At 41.0% G+C, this 20,640-nt stretch overlaps 1 protein-coding gene and 1 long non-coding RNA gene across 2 annotated transcripts; both read left to right on the top strand.

The window, feature by feature from the left end:
• The first annotated feature begins 1,051 nt into the window (after positions 1-1,051).
• LOC137163209 (uncharacterized) lies at positions 1,052-9,307 on the top strand. The gene is made up of 4 exons (XR_010922656.1): positions 1,052-1,135; positions 3,201-3,299; positions 5,165-5,334; positions 9,207-9,307. It is a non-coding gene; the product is annotated as an uncharacterized lncRNA (long non-coding RNA).
• Positions 9,308-9,920: 613 nt separating this feature from the next.
• CUNH1orf141 (chromosome unknown C1orf141 homolog) lies at positions 9,921-18,643 on the top strand. Its single transcript, XM_067563329.1, has 6 exons — positions 9,921-9,951; positions 10,142-10,251; positions 12,253-12,403; positions 14,042-14,168; positions 15,703-15,898; positions 17,219-18,643. Exons 1-6 carry the CDS (start codon positions 9,921-9,923, stop codon positions 18,371-18,373), a joined length of 1,770 nt encoding a protein of 589 aa, XP_067419430.1. The 3' UTR covers positions 18,374-18,643.
• The last annotated feature ends 1,997 nt before the right edge of the window (positions 18,644-20,640 follow it).

Genomic DNA, 20,640 nt, shown 5'->3' with positions numbered 1-20,640 from the left:
ATGGCAGGAGTATTTTGTATAACATAAAAGATGTAACTTTTCAGAAGTTGCCACAGTTCAGGGCTGAAGAGGCTGCATCCTGGCATCTGTGCTACTTCAAACTCAAACCCCCATTCAGGAAAGTATTTAAGAACATGCTGACCTTGCTGAGAAGTTCAAGGAGACTTAACTACATGCTGGGCAATGCTCAGGTCATGAGATCTGACAAGCTATTGCTTCCCTTAGGAGAGGAATTGCTTTATCATATTGGAACAATGGTGCCGGTGACTCATTTTTTTAAAAAATTGTGCATGGGGAATCTTTCTTGATAACAAACTGATTTATTACATTTCGCTTCATGCTAAAAAGGAGGGACCCAAACGTTGCCTTTTAGAAACCCCTTTACCCTGTGGCTGTTTTGCTGTTGCAGTCGAAAACTGGATTGCTAAGTGTCCAAAAACTCATAGAGACACAAGGCTTGATGTCCAGAGATGCTGAGCACGTACGACTCCAAGAGAAGTCAAGGGGAGCAGAGGATGCTCAGTCTACCTGAAAATGAGGCCATGAGCTGCTATCAGTCAGCTTGGCCATGTGGTTAGTGCATAGAATTGAGAAGCCTGGAGACCTGTGGTCTAGTCCCTGCTCTACCAGTGCTTCTTTGGGTAGCCTTGGGCAACTCCGCTAACCTTTCTTTCTCTGGTCCCCCATTGGTAATATGAGAACAATAGTAACCTCTCTGACTTTGAGGATTAATCTTTGTAAAGTGCTTTAAACATGTGAACTGACGTATAATAGTTAAATCCTATTTTATTATTATTACCATGCAGGCCTCCTATAGCAGAATTTACAGGCCAAGGAACATCTTTCCCCTTCCTTCCTCCCTACCCCTGATAAACAATCCCTCCTTTCCCCCATCCCTGATCACATGAAGCTTGTCACCATGGAAGCCTCATTCAGTTTGCAACTCATTGAACTTGGGCTTCGTTGCTGCAGCATGTTGTAGTGTTAGTGCAAGGTGGCTACACAACGAGACAGTGAAAGCCTGGATGAGGCCTTTGGAGGACACTTGCTAATCTCATTGCACGGGAGGCCTGTGGAAACCCTGCAGCTGAGAGATCCGCAGCTGGACCCACCGTACATTGCCAGTCGGGCTATTGTGAGTCTCTGCACTTTTCCTTTCCATAAGCTCAGCCTTGCTGCAATTGTATGTTGCCTAATGCAGGAGCCGGTTTGTGCTGGCAAAGCAGGGATCACAGAAGGACAAGCTCTGAGGAGGAGTGGTCCTTGGTTCAAAGCATAAATTGATACCACTCCCATCCACATACAGCAAACACCACTGTATCATTTTTGCCTTCCTTGGAAGCCTCTAGTATTAGGTACTCTCAGAAGCAGGAGAGTGAGCTAAATACACCTGAATCAGATCCAATATGGCAAATACTATGGTCCTATATAGAAAATAACCTGTGAAGAAGAAAGTATTGTTTGTGCCCTTTTTCTTGTTGCTTTCTGATGTATGAAGACGACCTGATTTTAAAATAGCTTGTTTTTCTGCTTGTAGTTTTACATTCCACATTCAGACATTGTCTATTCTCTTTCCTGGAAGACACTATGGACAACTGGAGAAACTTGTAGGATTATGATGTCACCAAAACCTGTAGAGCGAAACTTTAGCAATTGAGATTGTCAGACTGTTTAGAACTCTAGTTCTGTTTTGTGCTAACACTTATATAATAAACAACTGAGAAACAGCTGGGAGAAAAGACTTCTTTGTTAAAGAATTAACATGCCTCCCTTTAAGTTAAAAGCTGAGTTTTAATTCCTCCAGCACGCTGGGCTTCCAAGGAGACTTCCAACAAAAACAGCAGAGGCAAGACTGTATTCCCAGTGTTTCTGAGAATAGCAAGTAGGAAATAATTTTTTGGGGGAAAGAATACCCCTTTCTGTCCCTCTTCATACATCATGAAATTTTTAAAAGAGAAAACATCCCCTGCCCTCCCTTTTCCCCTTTGCAGCCCACCTTTAATGTCTTCGGTTATTTACTGTAGGTAAATTCAGACCAATATATTTTCCCTGCATGACATTCTCCCCTGCAGATTTCACATTAGTAGGGCCCTATCAAATTCAGGGCTGTAAAAAATATGTCATGGACCATGAAATCAGACTTTTCCTGTGAAATCTAGCTATTGGGAGGGGGGGGAGTGCAAGGGGCAGGGCTGTGAGTGCCCCAGCTGGTGGTTCCTACCATGCACCGGGCTCCAGCTGCTAGTCCTGGCTGGGCCAGGGAGGGCCAGGACTTCCTCATCTCCTGCATGGCTGCTCTTGGTGGGAGAGCAGACCCAGCTGCAGGAAGCTTCACAGCTGTGTTGCCTTCAGATGAGGCAGCAGCCACGGAGCTTCCTGAAGCCAGAGGAGGTTCCCGGAAGTGGGTCTAATCTCCCCCATGCTGCTGGAAGTGCCCCAGCCGGTGACTCCTAGCTGCTAGTTCCAGCTGGGCTGGGGAGGGACAGGACTTCCTCTTCCCCTGCATGGCCACTCTCAGGGAGGGAAGGGGGATCAGACCTCTTCCAGGAATGTCCCCTGGTTGCAGGAAGCTCCGCGGCACGGAAGTAAGGGTGGCAATCCCGCAACCCCCCCGTACAACAGCTTTGCAAACTCCCCATGACTCTCTGTTGAGTCAGGACCCCACCCTTACAACACTGTAAAATTTCAGATGTAAACATCTGCAAACATGAAATTGACCAATTTTCAAATACTCTGCTCAGGAAATTGACCATGAATTTGGTGAGACCCTACACATTGAGCTAATACAGCTCAAACTCTGCAGTTAATTCCTGAGTACCTTCTGTGACTGCCTTTGGGGAGGCATCCATTAGCTGCACTAAGGGAGGGGCAAGAAGGGCAGCTGTGCAGAGACCATAGATTGCTGTGGATGCCCTGAAATCTGTGGTTGATCTCATAAAATACAGGAAGGGTCAAACCCTGCCTCTCTGTTCCTTACCCACTTTTATGGAACAAGTAGGAAACTCCTAACCTCTCCCCAGGTTTTTCTGCTGGGAGATAACATGACCCTTAGCAAAGTGATGGGACAGTGTTGTAATCCATAGGATGTTCTCCGTCACATTGCCACATTGCTCCACAAAGTGTTGTTTTCATGCTACAAACTTTTAAAATCTATATCTCTAAAATCATTAATTTATTCGTTTTATTGTATTTTATTTTAGGAATTTACTTAAAGAAAAATGACCCAGAGACTCTTAGTAAAACTTGATGCCCTGGAACAATATTCACGCAAGAGACTGGCCAAGCATGCAAAGGTTGAAGTAAGTATGGAGCAAATTGAAATTATATCAAGGATAGTTATGCCAGTCTCTGCATTGCAGTGACTTGCACCATATAATAAATATCTAAAGGAGATGGAGGGGAGAGGGAAAGACTGATTTATGTTTGACTGATGATTAGTCCAGGCAACCAAAGAATATTGATAAAGAGAGAAGGTCACCTGGCAGCTGAGAAAAGAACAAAAGTAGCATCTGGTGCCCTCTGCTGGAGGCCCTGCCTTTTGTGGGTGCTGGCCAGAGAAGGTGTGATTCAGGGGAAAATAGCAAATGTACACCTTCAAGAATGGCCTAGAGAGGCCACCCAGGATCAGCTGCTGGCAGAACCAATGAAAATTGGTCCTTCAGCAGCTAAAAGATTCAGGAGCAGGCAGAAGCCAGTCAGGGCTCAGCAGGCATGATCTTTTGAAGCTGCGGGCTGCAGTTTTTTGGGCCCCTTTTCAAGCTGGCTCTTGGTTTTGTGCTTCTCATTTTGAAAAGAGGCCCCTCCCCCACTGGCATGACCTCAGACACACCTCATTCCAATGGCTGCTTTTCTGACCAGGAGGCCAATGTGCCTTAAGGTCCACGTGCCCTTTATTTAAAAAAAATAACTTGGATTCGGATTTGCAGTCATCACTGCCAAAGGGAAGTAGCCCAGACCCTCCCCCCGCGCCAGGTGAGGCCCTCCCCACCCCATAACACATCCTGGTCTCCCCCTTCTTGCCCATGGCAGCTCTGCATGTCTCTGGTCTCCCTGTGTGAAAGGGGCTGTACAGGGCTCAGGCGTCAGCCACAATGGTTGTGCCACAGGCAGCTGTGTGGTGCGGCCATGACTGGGAACAGGCCGAAGGCCACCTGATGTGTGGGTGGCTGCTTAAAAACAGCCAAAGAGTGTGAAAATCCTGACAGAGCCCAATGCGTGGGGTCAGCGCCGAGAACACTTGACAGGTACTGAGCTTTGAGGCATGAATAATATAAGCAGAGTAGTTTGTTTGTTTGTTTTTAAAGTAATGGAGTAATGCGATCTCTCTTATAAAGTAGCAGTGAGTTGGGCTTGTTTTTAGAAGTTGACTTTTGCTTATTTTTCTAATCTGAGCTGGCAAGTTCCAGGGGCCCGTTCTGGGTAAAGTTCTTGGTTGACCTAATGAAGGACTGTTTTATATTATGGAATTTAAAACTTAGGTGGCCATCTTGTGTTCAATATCAGTTTATTGCTGTAAAATTAAGGTGTGCTCGCATTGCGAGATGCCTTGCTGGCTCAGACTGGCCCATGACAAAAAGCCAATCAATCATCTCACCACAGAGCACCTGTAAACCTGTGTTTGCCACAGTACCAGTGTATGCAGACTGACTCCCGCATGCTCTTCTCACGTGCCTCCCTCCCCACCAAATTGTCTGGTTTTGTAATGTGTTCTCTACGAATCGTACGTTTGTCAGAATTCTAGCAAAAAGATTTCTTGGGAAAATCTTCTGTAGCAAAAGTCAAGGTAACCAGTACCACAGTAATATTTAACTAAGCTATTACTATATTAGTAATATTTAACTAACTAAACCAGGTGCATTGCATTGTAGTTAAAGTAAAAAAGACATTTTAAAGTGCATTAAACGCTACTGAATGATTATGTACAATGGCAGTTTCTTATTGACGGATCCGCTTCCCTTGTGTGTCTTCCAAGGCAAAGATAAGTTAATAGAATAAAAAAGCTTTTACTACTTTTGATTAATGTTGGGTTTAAATTCAGATGTTTAGTTGCAGAAAGAGATTACAATAGCTGGTGGGTCACAAAGTTAATAATATTTCACATAATAGAAACAAGCATATTGCAATCCTATCCAATTAAGGCCGTGTACCACTTGTTTTGTTGCAGAGCCAGAGGCTTGGGAAATTACAGTTAAGGCCATTTGTGGCAACCCCATTGACATTTGAATTTAAAGAGGATTATGATATACCCAGTGATAAAACAACAAATATTTCCAGGTGTAAACCTGCGCTGCAATTTTCAGAAGATGAACAGATCTTCAGACATCAGCAAATAAGGTGACCCTGAATTAGAATGTTTTGTTATTTTTAGTTTGACTTAGAGATGCTACAAATGTGGTAAAAGTATTATTGCTGTTTGATTTTTACATCACACTCTCAGTACAATTAAATTTGAGTTGTTAAAACTATCTTGTTTGTATGATTTACACAAATCTACTATTTAAAATGGCTGTAATTATTAGTGTCAAAGGTATTATTGTTCAGGAAAACCTTGCAACAAGGGGATTCTGTGCTGTTTCCTGTAGTAAAATGATTCCTCATCATAAAACATGATGCTGTATAAACAGTAACTCACATGACCTGAATGCTAGAAAGTATCCTATTTGAACCCTAAAAGAAAAAGCTGGAAAAGTTCAGGCATAGTTTGCCACCTGAGGATGCAATCTTCCTGTGATCTCCAAAGTGATTACATACCAGGGTTTAAGGCACTATATAAAGTGTGTGTGCGCACGAGCAATTGGAAGTCAAATCCTAGGACAGGTCTACACTGCCAGCAAAATTTGGCGGCTGTCGACGGGAGTTACGCAAGCTATGCAAAGTAGCTTGCGTAACTCCTGTCAACTTCGTAACTTACCTTTAGCACGCCGTCTCCACTGCGTTGTGCTGACAGGAAATATGTTCCTGTCAATGCAGCACTATGCTTTTTTTGGAGGTGGTTTTAATAGATCAACTTCCGGACCAATTGAGTGTGTCTTCACTGCCGCTCTATCAATCTGGAAAAATTGATCTGATGGCGGTGAATTTGCCGTCGTCAGTGTGTACACAGCCCTACTGAAGAAAATAGAAGAGAGCATAAACTCTGCCAAATCAAGTGTAAAAGTATAAGACAGGCCAAGAAAGAATTTGAAGATCAACTAGCTAAGGACACAAACTTAACAGCAAGCATTTTTTTTAAGGGCATCAGAAGCAGGAAGCCTGACAAACAGTGGGGCTACTGGATGATTTAGGTGCTAAAGGAGCACTCAAGGAATACAAGGCGATTGCAGAGAAGTTAAATGAATTCTTTGCATTGGTCTTCATTACAGAGGCCACACTTGAGCCATTCTTTTTAGATGACAAATTTAAGGAACTGTCCCAGATTGAGGTGTCAATAGAGGAGGTTTTGTAACAAAATGAAAAATTTACCAGTAATAAGTCACCAGGACCAGATGGCATTCAACCATGAGTTCTGAAGGAACTCGAAATATGAAATTGCAGAACTATTAATGGTATGTAACCTATCGCTATGGATACGATTCTATCACGGAGGTCACTGATTCCGTGACTTCTTCTGGGGAAGGGCTGGAGCAGCTGTCAGACCTGGGGTTGCCAAAGCAGTGGCTGCTGGAACAGCTGACCAGCAGCCAGCCCCAGGGCCACCAAACAGCTGAGTGGCCGGGATTGGGTCAGCCCCCTTGGGGCTGGAGCAGCAGCAGCGGTCAGCCCCTGCTGCAGGAGCAGTGGCTGGGTTGGAGTAGTTGCAAGCTGATGGCAGTGCTCTGTTTGTCCTCCCTCCCCCAGGGTCATTTTAGTAAAAGGCAGGGACAGGTTGCGGACTTCCATGAAATATTTTTTTATTGCCTGTGACCTGTCTTTGACTTTTACAGAAAAGACTCGTAGCAGAATCTTAACCTTATGAATTGCTTAAATCAACCTCTGAACCAGGTAACTGGACGGTAGCTAATGTGACTCCTGTTTTTAAAAAAGGTTCCAGAGGTGATCCTAGCAATTACAGGCTGGTAAGTGTAACTTAAGCACCAGGCAAAGTGATTGAAACTAAAGAACAGAATTATCAGACGCATAAATAAAAAACGATATGTTGGGGAAGAGTCAACACAACTTTCGTAAAGGAAAATCGTGCCTCACCAATCTATTAGAATTGTGTGTGTGTGTGGGGGGGGGGGGTCAAAAAGCACATGTACATGAACCAGTCAATATAATATGTACATGAACCAGTCAATATAATATACTTGGACATTCAAAAAGCCTTTGACAAGGTCCCTCACCAAAGACTCTTAAGTAAACTAAGTAGTCATGGGGTAAGAGGGAAGATCCTTTCATGGATCAATAATGGGTTAAAAGATAGGAACTAAAGGATAGAAATAAACAGTCCATTTTCACAATGGAGAGGTAAATAGTGGGGTACATACTGAGACCTACATATTCATAACTGATCTGGAAAAAGGGGTGAATGGAGGAGGCAACATTTGTAAACCATACAAAACCACTTCTAGTTACAAGCAAAGCTGACTGCAAAGAGTTAGCAACTCTCACTAAACTGGGTGACAAAATGGCAGATGAAATTCAATGTTGGTAAATGCAAAGTAATGCACATCGGGAAACATAATCTCAACTATACATACAAAATCATGGTGTCTAAATTAGCTGATACCACTCAAGAAAGATTTTGGCATCATTGTGGATAGTTCTCTGAAAACATCTGCTCAATGTGCAGCAGCAGTTCAAAAAAAAAAAAAAAAAAAAAAAGCTAACAGAGTTAGGAACAATTAGGAAAGCGATAAATAATAAAACAGAAAATATAATGCCGCTGTGTAAAATCCATGGTACACCCACACCTTGAATACTGTGTGCAATTCTTGTTGCCTCATCTCAAAAAAGGTGTATTAGAATTGGAACACGTGCAGAGAAGGGCAACAGAAATGATTAGGAGTATGGAAGAGCTTCCGCACAAAGAGTGATTAAAAAGATTAGGACTGTTCAGGTTAGGAAAGAGATGACTAAGGGGGGATTATAATAGGGGTCTATAAAATCATCAATGGTGTGGAGAAAGTGAATAGGGAAGTGTTATTTAGCATTTCACCTAACAAAAGAAGTAGGGGATCACCTGATGAAATTAATAGGCAGGAGATTTAAAAGAAACAAAAGGAAGTATTTCACACAATGCAGAGTCAACCTGTGGAACTCATTGCCAGGGGCTGTTGTGAAGGCCAAAAATATAACTGGGTTCAAAAAAGAATTAGAGAAGTTCATGGAAGATAGGTGCATCAATGGCTATTAGCCAAGATGGTCTGGGATGCAACCCCATGCTTCAGGTGTCCCTGAATCTCTGACTGCCAGAAGCTGGAACTGGACAACAGGGAAAGGCCCACTCAAAATTGCTCTGTTCTGTTAATTCCCTCTGAAGCATCTGGCACTGGCCACTGTCAGAGACAGGATCCTGGGCCAGATGGGCCATTGGTCTGACCCAGTATGGCCATTCATACCTTCTTATGGACCTGTTCCCTGCTACTTGGCAGAGATGGGTAGTGAGTGAAAGCTGCAAAATCCAATCTGTATTTTGAACTCTCTCAAGTTTCAAGGCATTGTACCTCTGAACACTGCTCCTGCCACAGAAATTTAACATTAAATAAAATAATCTTACTGCCATCCCAGTTCTAAGCACCATTCACAGAAGTTAATTTAATGGACATTCTCTTCCAGATTCCAACTCATGGGGCAGCTGCTGTAGTCTGCATAGTGTACATTACAATAGGGTGCTCTAAAGCAATAGGACTCTTAGACTGTTGGCCCCTTCACAGGACAAATTTCAAAAGTACGAGGGACTGTACTGGGCACCTTCTGTTCCCATTAATTTCAGTCCTAGTTCAAGTGCTCAGCATCTTTCAGGATTAACCCCCATAGTAAATACACAAAACACTAAATTATAGGGCCCAACCTAACATTTTTGGACCTTGAGCTACCACTCAGAAGAGCTAAGTTTTGTTATTACCATTATTTCTCATCAGTCGGGGGGGCGGGGGCACAACATTTATTTTGCAACATTAGCCAAAGCATTGCTGTATAATTCTGTTACCTTTTCCAACCTGTTTAACTTTTTTTCGTCAGAAGTTGATTGTGAATGTCTGTAAAATGTACAGCTTTGATTTTAGTCCTTGCAGGCCTAAATCTGTGACCCCAAGACTGACAGCTAGAAAGAGTCACTCTGGCAAACCAGCTGTAAGGCCATTTAGTGCTCCAGATGCCTTGCAAGGTAAAGCATGTCTCCAGAAAGGTACTTCTTTATGTAGCACAGTGTTACTGCTGAGTCTGACATACAAAAAATAACTTGTTCAGCAATGTTGTAAAACATTGTATGCAAAGTATTGACATTCGATTTCACATTTCAAAAAGTGTGACTTTAGCACTGTTGTACCCTGTCTACACCACACTATGTCTTCGCTGCCAAACACATGCGTTTTTACATAGAGAGAGTTAACTGGATGGAAAAATGCACTTTTTCTTATACTGAAAGCATAGCAAAAGAAAAATGGTTGCAAGAAACCATTTGTTTAGATGCCTTGAGCTTACAATGCCCATACAAGACCCTTGCATCTACATGTAACAGTCATGACTGTACATTCAGGAGAAGGTCTTTAGCTCAGATATGGTTGAACCAGTACATTGTGAAAAGAAAACCACAAATGTTGCAGCTGCACTGGTTCAGCTAGTTCTCCTAACTCGTCTCACATTACAGTGCCTTGTGTTAGCAAAAAGCCCTTGCTCCTGGAGACAGAGCTTGGCATTATAAGATCTGTGCTCCAGGAATCTCAGAATGCGCTGATACATCCACAGATGAAAGGAGTGCTGTGTGTGGGTTAGTCAGAATGGTCCTAGTGGAAAAAATAGACTTTCAGGGTAAATCTACTATATCATTGCAAAGACAAGCAAGGGAACAGACTATTTTATGCAATCACTGTCCCTTCAACCATATCCTTGCTTATCTTAATGATTAATCCACCTCTAATATAACCTATTAATTTAAAACACTGCAGTATAATAATCTCTTTGAATTATTTCTATTTTCATATGTATTCTTTTTTTATAGAGAATCTGCACACATTAAAGGAAAATCTTATTTCATTAAAACTAAATCAAAAAGTAAAACCTGTTAGTCTTAGAACAAAAGTTCACAGAAGACCCAAGTGGAAAACAGAGGTAAATTCTACTCTCATCTTTATTTCAAACTACTAATACACTCAGTAGCTGTTTTAACTCTAGCCAGATTTACACATGCTTTAAAACCAATATAATTTTTTCTTGGGATGGTTTACATAGTCTTTTGCGGGTATGGAAGGAGGAGGTCTCTGTTTGGATGAAAATTTATTTTCTGGTTGTAATCTAGATATCCGTGAAAATTAGACACCACAGTGAGGGGCAAATTAGAGATGCTAGTTAGTTCGTTCTTTTCTCTGCAAAAAATAGAGATCACAATTTTTTTCTAGTGAAACAAATATTTTTGAACTACCTGAACATCCTTTGGTCCATGGCTGTGTCCCTTTTTGCAATAATAAAACATTTTATTTTGTATAAGTTAGCATAACAAACTTGATGACATTTAGAATAAATGGAAAAATAAAATTGCTACAAGATGAGACAATTTTGCAGAAAGTTCTGGGTATACAATATAAACGTCAACTGTAAACGCAGGGAAGTGATCAATGCTTAAAAATGCTTAGCTGGAATGGAACCTGACAAGATGAGTGAACATGTGACAATGGGGCTACTTGGCACAGGCATTCCTGGAATAGATGCTTCGCATACATGCAAGCCACATTAATATAACACAAGTGGCATACAGCAGAGGTAAATATCTTAAGGTGGATCAGACAGCCAAAAAATATTCCAGTGGAACAAACCAAAAGTGAAAAAAAAAATCAGTCGTCATCTGACTGTGCACTAAAACAAAATATTGATTGTAATAAGCAATTGGCTTTTATTATTAATCATGTTTATTACGGCAGTGCCAAAGGGCCAACCAAGAATGAGGTTCTCATGCTTGGTACTCAATAGAGGGTCCTTCCCCTACAGTGCTTATAATCTAAATAGACAAGACAAAGACGGGGGAGTGGGGGGTGTAAAACACACAAAGCAGTGATGTGAACAATGGGATTGCAACAACTGTCCTATTAATGTCACAGTTTGCGGGGGTTGGGGTTTCGTTAGGATAGGGTGACCAGATGTCCTGATTTTATAGGGACAGTCCCGATATTGGGACTTTGTCTTACATAGATGCCTATTACGCCCACCCCTGTCCCAATTTTCCACACTTGCAATCTGGTCATCCTAAATTAGGAGGGGGTGAGCTAAATGGAAAGAAAAGGCAAGGGACGGGGGGGGGGGGGGAGGGAGGGACATGGCAGGGGAGAAGAAAGTAAAAGGAGCAGGTGTGGAGTTTTGTTTTGTTGTTCGACATCATTATAACCCTTTCTGGCTAAACACATTCTGATTGGCGTAGACCGTTGTTGTTTGTTCCCTTCCCAGCTGAGCCATAACAACCAATGCCTGTTTTCAGAACTCTGATCCGTCGGAGGATTTTCATTCAGAGTAAAGGACAAATTCCAATAGCAGATGTGCATCAGCATGTAGTTAAAGAATACGGTAGCATTTTGCCAACAGTTACAACACACTGAGATACCACATCTTATCCCTTATCTTAAAGGAAATATGAGTGGTAATCCTGCAATATCTATTGGCAAATACTGACTTTTTAACAGCCATCATTGTGTTATGCACACATAAACAAGCAATGTTGTGGGTTTTTGTTTTTTGAGTTATACAGTGTTTGCTCACATATCTGAGCCTGGTCCTAAATATGTGAAATCTACATTTTGTGCATACTTACTTGATTTCGGGCAGTCAGATTCTGTCACGAGCTTAGTATAAATGGTTACACAGTGATCTGGTATAGGAGTTCCTGTGTTTTATTTATAATTCAAGTGACTGGGCTTTTTCATTTTAACACAAATGCTACACTTTCTAGTCTTTTTTTTATTCAGTCTCTAATTTTTGCTTTAAATACATGGATCATTTAAAATTTCTGACATAATATTTACCATGAAGATACTTTAAAAAGTTTCCATGTTAGTGTTATATTTTGAATGGTGGCTTGTTACAAATATGATATGATAACATGTACAAATACTTCCTGATATCAAGGTTGAAAATGTTCTGAAGTTGGATGTCCTCTGTCAGCAAGATAGCCAAGCCCATTTAGCATCTACTTTTGACCATATAGACACTTCTCATTGGTGCCCTCCTACAAGTGCCAGTAGTCAGAATGAAGAGTCATTTCTAACAGCTTTTATGGGTAAGAATCAGTAAAATCCTTATATATCTACAGCTGAGGATGAAATTTTCCAATAGCATTACAATGTCTTAGAATTAGAAGGAAAGTTTTACTTGGAGAAACTAGCTGTGACAGTTGGGTAAAAGGACACATCCTGCCTAAATGGGTTATTAAATGTGCATGATTCTAACTTTTTTAAAAGTTTCCCTGTCATTTCATCTGTTCTACTTACATTTTTCTTTAATTATTTAATTTCTTTTTACAACTTAAATCTTGCATGATCATATGTGATTAAAATGTGCTTCCACGCTGAAAAGTGACCTTATAAAAATGCTATTGTGAGGTTCACTCGTATTGTGTCTTTGTAATGATTCCCTATCAAACTTGCTCCATTGACAAGTGAAAGATTATTTTTTTAACTGCTTCACTGACATCATCAGCCTGAGATCTAAAAATCAAATGTAGTAATTTCTGGCTTGTTCATCAACAATAAATGTTCTGTGGGGCAAATATTGCCTTCAGTTACATCTGTGCAACTTCATGTTCCTTAGATCGTTCCATCAATTACACCAGTGCAAACCTATTGCTTAAGAAGGGCTGCACAGCTGCAACTGAGAGTTTGAGAGGTGACTATGCAATTGGAACTTAGCAAACAATTCCATTGACGCTATATGAGCCAGAAAAGGATTTGGTTAGCTCTCTCAGTTCTGCAGGGCTAACAGTAGTAAAAACTTGCTTTTTTCCATCAACCTCAGCAGCTATGATCTTGAACACACGCTGAGGGCAGATGTGCTCAGTAAGAAGAGGTTGTTTTTACAGAACCATTCTTCAGGGGAAATCTGCTCTTTAATTGTCAAATCGTGCCATTAAGGGACATTCCCTAGGTAGGAGATGGCATGGAACGGTACTGTCCCTGGAGGGGAGCCTAAGGGAGACACAGTGCCTTATGGAGCTCCTGGGGACCAAGTCTCTGCACCCCTTTAGGGATGGTGCATCATGCATACTCCTCTGTAGCTGGCTAGCTTTCATTGATGCAAAAGAGCAAGTAGGTCCATAGCCTGACTCCTTTCTCCCCCTCTTGGAGAGGCTAAAGCTAGTCCTAGTACTGAGCAGCCCTTGCACTTGGCTGAAGAGGGGAGTATGGCGCCTTGTGTCTTCCACTTTCTTGTGCACTGGTGCAGGACCCCAGCCATGGTCTGGCCCCAAGGATGCTGCTGAGAAATTCTGCCATGGAGAGAGGGAAGCGCACTGTGACACAGACGGAGGTGCTTTTAGTCACTATACAGGATCCCATCAGTTTAAGGGGGGAAAAAACTTGAGTAACTGCAGGAATGTGCAATGTACCCTGAGATGGGAAATCCTATGTGACCTGCCATTCTCTGCCACCATTTTGGATTCTTTATTCTGAAGAAGGAATCCTTGGGGCTGAATGTATTATTCCTGCAGCACCATACTGCCAAAGATGAAGAGGACATAAGACATCCTTTCTGCAAAGCTGTAGTGAGTTTAGCCCATTGATGACTTGTAGAAGATCCCCCATGTGCTTTGTGTAATACCCAATGCCTATAATATTTTCCAACAGCAACCTGTGAGAAATAACTTTTATCTCCCTTATTTGCACATATACATATCTCATATGAAAACTCACTGTCTTTTCAGGGGACAAGATAGCGCAATACAGTGTTTGTGGGGAAGCTGGCAAATTCATTGCTCAACAGCTGGAGAGAGACAATAAAATCAGAGTCTGTGTAAATGGCCATTTGCCATTAGATGGTCTGAAAGAAAGGTAATTATGGACAGACTGTAAATATTACTGCAAATCTAAGTTAAATAACTTTCTGAGTGATGATGTGTGGCATCCCAATAGTCAATGAATGGCTTGCTACCTGGTTAGATCTCACAAGAAACGTAAGGTCAGGCCTGTGCAGTAGTTGGAATGGAGAACTTCAAGGAGTGCCTAGGATGATGAAGAAGGAAGTGGCACTGGCAATTCAGTGGGTAGCTCTCTTCCCTCTGTGTCAATACTGAACCAATGCCCCAGGATGATGCTAAGGAGTCTGTGTTGCTTAAAGTACCATTGTTATTGTAAAGCTTAAAACAGAGGTCATGCTGGTCATTAAAGATCCCATGGCACTTTTGCAAGGACAGAGCCATTAACCTGGGAGTCCTGGTCAAATTCTAACTCAAGTAATTGCATTCTGTCTACTTAAGTTGCCCCTGCAGTTTCATCTAGTTATGGTATTCTTCACGTCTCCTAAACTGTTGCCTAGTGTTGTTGTGCACTGTCAAGCAGCTGTTATATCCCATTCAGACCAGACTGCACTTAAGTGATGAGCTGATTTTGCTCTGTGTACCAGAGAGGTGGGTAGTCTTTGCTAATTAAAGGGAAAGGCAGAGAAGGGATTAAATCAGGTGACTCACCTCAACTGCCCATGTCTTAAAGTGAGTTGTCTGCCATACCATTCTCAGTGTATGTGAGATGGGGATTGTTAGCATGAGGGTTTAGCATCTCATGGCTTGAGTCAGAATGGGGACAAATGGTCATGCCAGACCCTATTGGACCTGATAGATAATGTCTGACCACGTTGCATGGCATACAATGTCTCTGAGCCATGCAGGGGACAGGAGGCGATGTGCCCCCAGGAAAGCTCAGTGGCATCCCATAATAGGACAATTGCGCAACGCAGGTCACCAATGAAAGCAGGTTGAATCTGGAAGGGACGTATGTTTATAAGACAGTTCTGTGTTAACAAGCCTATGAGATTTTTAAAAGAGCTCAGCACCTACATTCAATATCACAGTGGGAGTAGCCAGTTATTCATCTCTTTTGAAACTCTGGCCCTGCATTTCCACAAAAACCTATTTCTTTCTCCTTTTTGCAACCTGATATTTGGCAATACTCATGATGAGCAAAAACTTCCAGAAACGCTGTCTGCACTGGAGCTGGAGATATAATTTCCAGCTCAGGTAGATGTAGGTGCACTTGCTTTGATCATTGCAGTGCACTAAAAACAACGGTGTAACCAGAGTGGCTTAGATGTGGGGGACAGCCTGAGCACCAGGGTCTGGCACGGGATTATATCCTGGATGGCTAGCCCCTCCTCTGTGGCTACACTGCTATTTTTAGCATGCTAGTTCAATCAAAGCTAGTATGCGTACATCTCCCTGAGCTGGGAATTACACTTCCAGCATGCAGTGTAGTCAGACACTAAGTTGAATGCCCATACTTGCTTTTAAAACATTGCTGTCTGAACATGTTTCAGGTAAGAAGCAGTTATCTGCATCATCACTTGATTTACTATGGCCTTCTTTATTTTAAGAAATGAAGCTCTTCTGAAAGAAAGTGGTTTTAATCTTGAAGAAATAGAAAGTAAGAATAATTTTCACTTGACTAAATCTGCTTCAGAAGAAAAGAAAAATCTCATCTCCTTGACTATTGAGGATGAAATGGAAAAACCAAATGCTAAAATAATCGATGTGGACTCTCCGAAAGCAAAACCTCCTAGGCCGGTGGTGGTAATGTCCTGTTTACTGTCCCTGTTGTGTTTGGTAAAGTTTATAATAGGTCTAATATGCTAGTGTATGCTGCTATTAAAAGAATATTCTATTTTGAAATAACACCAATCTTCTGAACACTTGTGACTCCTGCAATAATAGAGTGCTGTTTCATTATCCGTATTTGGAATACTATGCTTCCAGTGTAACTTTTAGCAGGGGTGGAATCCTGGCCCCAGTGAAGTCAATGGGGATTTTGCCAGGATTCCACCCTAGAATTTTAACCCCTTAGGTTCTGGCCTGTTTCCTAGGCTCCCAGTTGGAATGCCATCTGGAGAGGAGTGAGTGAGTGCATTTTTTAGCTCCTGAAGCCTAGGATAAATTAGGATTCTTGGGAGGAGCCAACCTGGTCCCATTTCCTCTGCTCCCATTTCCAGCACACTTGACATGATCTGCTGCCAGTTCCTGCTTAGCTGGCGAACCATCAGGGTGAGAGAAGAGTTTTCTATTGTGATCTGGTGACAGGGAGGAATCAGCTAAGAGCTAGCAATAGGGGCAAGTGAGAAAGTGGTGCAGGCTGCAGATGGTTGGGGGGGATGGGGAGAAGCACTTTCTGGCACTCAACAACAGGTGAGAGGCTTGTTAGATAGAGGGAAGGGAGCAGGGCACCTGCTTAGCATGCAGATGGGAATGAGATAAGGAATTGATGAATATTGATGTGGTTCTAGTCCCTCAGTAAGGTCAAATACACACATTCATAATGCTTTACGGCTTAAGATTTCATGATTCATTTTAAGATCTAGTAAAATGCAATTTGTCCTTTACGTTGGCAATTGAACCCTGTGGTCTGACCAGACTTCTCTGAGGTTGAAATTTGAGCTTAGCTTGTATCAAGCATGTCATGAATGAACTCTAGGCCTGGAGTCTGAATTACTTGCTCTGGTATTTTCTGTTTCTGGAGTTATTGACTCTTATTTGCAGACCTATGTAAAGATTTAAAAAAACTCTGGAGGTCTTTCCTTCCAAAGGGACCTCTATGTATCTCCTTTTTGCTTTTTCTACAGTTTTCTGTATTGTATGTGGATACTCACAGTCTACCTTGTCTAGAAACAAGTGTCAAAGATTTATGACTAATACATTGCAGTGCCATGTAATAAACTGTATCATGTGGATATCAGCACCATGTGACTGTCAGCCTGACATCTAGGTATATTATCTGATCTGATCCTATATATTTCTACATCTTTGATACATTCTTGGACTTCTTTATGCAAATATCTTAAACTATATCAGTAAGTAAGGAGAAAACTAAAGTTCCTTTTCTTTCTTTTTTTTTTATAGAAAGTGAGTGAAACATATCCGATCATTTATGCTGAAGAAGGATATATGCAAAACTTTATTTTGAAGAGGTGGCTGCGTTTACATGGAGATAAAGTGTCTAATGACTTTGAAAATGAAAATGGTGTGGTACTTACGAATCTAAATTCAGTTTTACAAAACAACTGTGATTATGCCCTTGCCTTAGTTGGAAAGGAAGAAAAGAGTACTTTTAATGTAACCGCAAAGGGGAATAAAAAACTAAAAAGAACATTATCTGGGAAACAGAAAATCAATATTCATATTTTAGCTTCAGATGGAAAAAGTAAAATCTTAAAAGATTCACAGAGGGATAAAACTTTTGTGCAGAAAATAGTTGGTAGTTTTCATGATGTTGAAGTACCAATCAATAAAGTCACAACAAAAGACAGAAATATTTCAGCAACAAAGGCTCAATGTGACGATGATGGCCTTGTTATATTTGGAGTGAACCCAAAAGCTGCAGCTCACCAATCTACTAAAGCAAATGCAGCAAATGTCTTTAAATCTCACAGCTCTTGCAGTAAGCCACTAACCACAGTCTCTCAGCTTCATAAAAAAGGCAGGTTAGCTCATCCATCACAGCTGGATTATATATCCATAACAAAACCCATTAATATACCTGGCTGTGCAAATGTCAATTCACAGGCATTTCACAAAATCTCAATGAGACATGATAATTTGGAAAACAAAAGGATTATTCTGTCTGGGGTTTGTTTTAAGGAAAAACCTCCACTTAGTCAGAGCAATGAAGAAATCACTGAGGTATCCAAACCTGCCAGATGTTCTCAACCAGCTTCCTACAAGGAAGAAACATCAGCTGAGATAAAGCTAAATAATAAAGAACATTGCATAGATATTAGAAAAGGCCAAGAATGTGATAATACTGTGGAATTTTGGAGAACTAGTAGATCTTCAGCATCACTGAAAAATTCACATGCAGTGCCAGACAACAGTACTGAGCTTCAGAAAAAAGCAATGCTACCTGAACGCCCAGCGTCATTACCTGTTAACTTCAGTCATCCAATTATTAGTATACCAACAGCACAATGTGATGCGTCAGAATTCAAGATGAAAAAAGTTGAGGCTGAATTTACAGATGACACTGATACTACAAAGGACACCAATCACTACAATTAACTGATGGTATGTCTAACGATGGGCTATCAAAAATGCATGGAATCCACTTCTGAAATGAATGCATCTCCCAATCTAGATGTTATGGTAAATTTTTCTCAGAACAGCTATTATTCTGTACATTATTCTGAACTTGTGTAAACCATGAGATGTTTGCCATTACAATGAATTATGATGTAACAGTTATAAGGAGATGTGTGTCTCTTAAAAATGAACTGATAGGCCTTTATTCAATGGTTTTACTAGACACACATAAGAAGCATTAAACTTCTATTTTGAGCAAAGAAATTATTTCTTTTAAATCCTGAATGACTTTGCTTGTGAACATTTTAATATTACGATATTTTTGTTTACTTTTATATATAGAGATAAAAGGTTTTTAGAGTATTATTCACCTTTCTTCCTTAATTTACTGCCTAGATTTAAAAAACCTTATAATATCCATACTATGAATTTCACATTCAATCATCATTTATATTGTACATTTCAAGATTCTAGCCAAAGTCCTCTCTTACAATTTTAATAACATTGTATTTAATGGAATCGGACTTTTAGTATTTAGCAATATTGGATTAGGCTGGATTCCTACAAAAAATACATTGTAGACAATATGCATAGACTAATGACTACTTTGCATCACTTATTCTCAGCTAATGTTAAATCCACAGGCACTTTAAAAGAAGAAGAAAGAGGCTTTCAGCAGGAAATATTGTGTCCATATTGGAAGTGTTTGGAACTGAAATGAATACAGATTTTCATCATGCTATTTAGAAGACATCCTATCAGATGAAGCTAAATTTACCCAATTTACTTGGTAGTTTGAACATCTGAATAGATGTACAATTTCATAACTCATTTCTTATAACTCTTTCAGTAAGCAACATGTAAGACCCCCACGCTTCTAATTATTAGGTGCCTAAATGGTGATGCAAGTCAGTCCATCTCCTTACATTGCTAGAGTACATGCAACATAGCTAAGCACCCAATTTGGTTTCTGAACTGAGATGTTTGTATATGTAAACTGTATTTGTAATGCTCTGCCTATAAATGAAATTACTGAGGGATAGATCTGATGTTGAGGTCATTTTGACTTTTTTTTTAGTTTCCTTAATTCAATTCACACAGCTCCCGCAACAGGCATGTTGCCAGGTTGTGCTTGCAAGGGCTACCTTGACCTCAGCTTTTACAAAAAGGCATCAGGGTGTGCAGGGCCGTATTATCCATTAGGCACAATAGGCACAGTGCCTAGGGCCTACGAAACTTTCAGTGCCTACGAAAAAAAATTTATATATAATTTTTTTTTTTGTTTTAAAAACTATTTATGAATACCTTAAAATCAAATTAGTTATGTCGGTTGGGGGGCCTACGAAGGTCTTAAAACGGCCCTGGGGGTGTGGCACAAAGATCTGTCAGCCAAACACTGCCCCATATAGTGAGAGGTGCAGCGGAGACTGCTACAATATTAACACTGAAACAACCACTGTGGAGTGGCTCTGTTGCTATTTCATGGCCTAGTTAGAGAGAGGATTGTCCCTTGAGACTGCCACAAAACACTCCTCATTAAGGTCATCGACATTCACTTGGCAGAGGGACCAGGATCATCAATGAAGCCTCAAGTTTAGCAAAAGTGCAGAGCATAAAACTAATTGAGTTAGAGAGCCTTCCTCTTTTGGGATGTAACTTGTCAATACAGGACCTCAATCTTGATCACATTGAAGTAAATGGAGCAGGAGTGGTCCCTAATTGTAATTTTCCATTTTATCCAGAAACTTTATCAGACAGCGAGGACCTGATTCTCCTTTCACTTACACCAGTGTAAAGTAGGACTAACTCATTGCAGTCAGCTGAATTATACTAGGTGTTTAAAGGTAAATTGGAATGGTTTGGATAACAGGTCCCTGCTCTGGAAATTACTTGTACCAGGACAATCCTACTTTAAAGGAAGATATTTTCATGAGGAGAATGGTCTTTTTTTCTCAAGATAAAAAACTCCTACTTCGGCATCACAAATAGCAGACTGGAAAGTTTACTGGGTGCGTCTTGCTGGAACTCATCTATTCAGTACACTCCCTGGCTATATAATCAGTCAGCCTGACTACTCCATCAGGCATTTTGCATACGTAATAGGAGCTTAATGTTCAGAAATGGGCGGTGGTGGACATTAGATCCTGGTGTGAGCCCCTCTTGATCATCGCCACTTGAAATCAGTATGTGTTAAAAGGGGGTTGGTGCAGTGTGTATCTAGGTACTGCAACGGGCTAATTATTGTA

Source organism: Emydura macquarii, unplaced genomic scaffold (genome assembly GCF_026122565.2).
Source record: "Emydura macquarii macquarii isolate MOO-44397 ecotype Brisbane River unplaced genomic scaffold, CSIRO-AGI_Emac_v2 contig_2481, whole genome shotgun sequence".
NCBI lineage: Eukaryota > Metazoa > Chordata > Testudines > Chelidae > Emydura > Emydura macquarii.
Note: the sequence above shows the minus strand (reverse complement) of the source record. Positions and strands in the feature narration are given on the sequence as shown.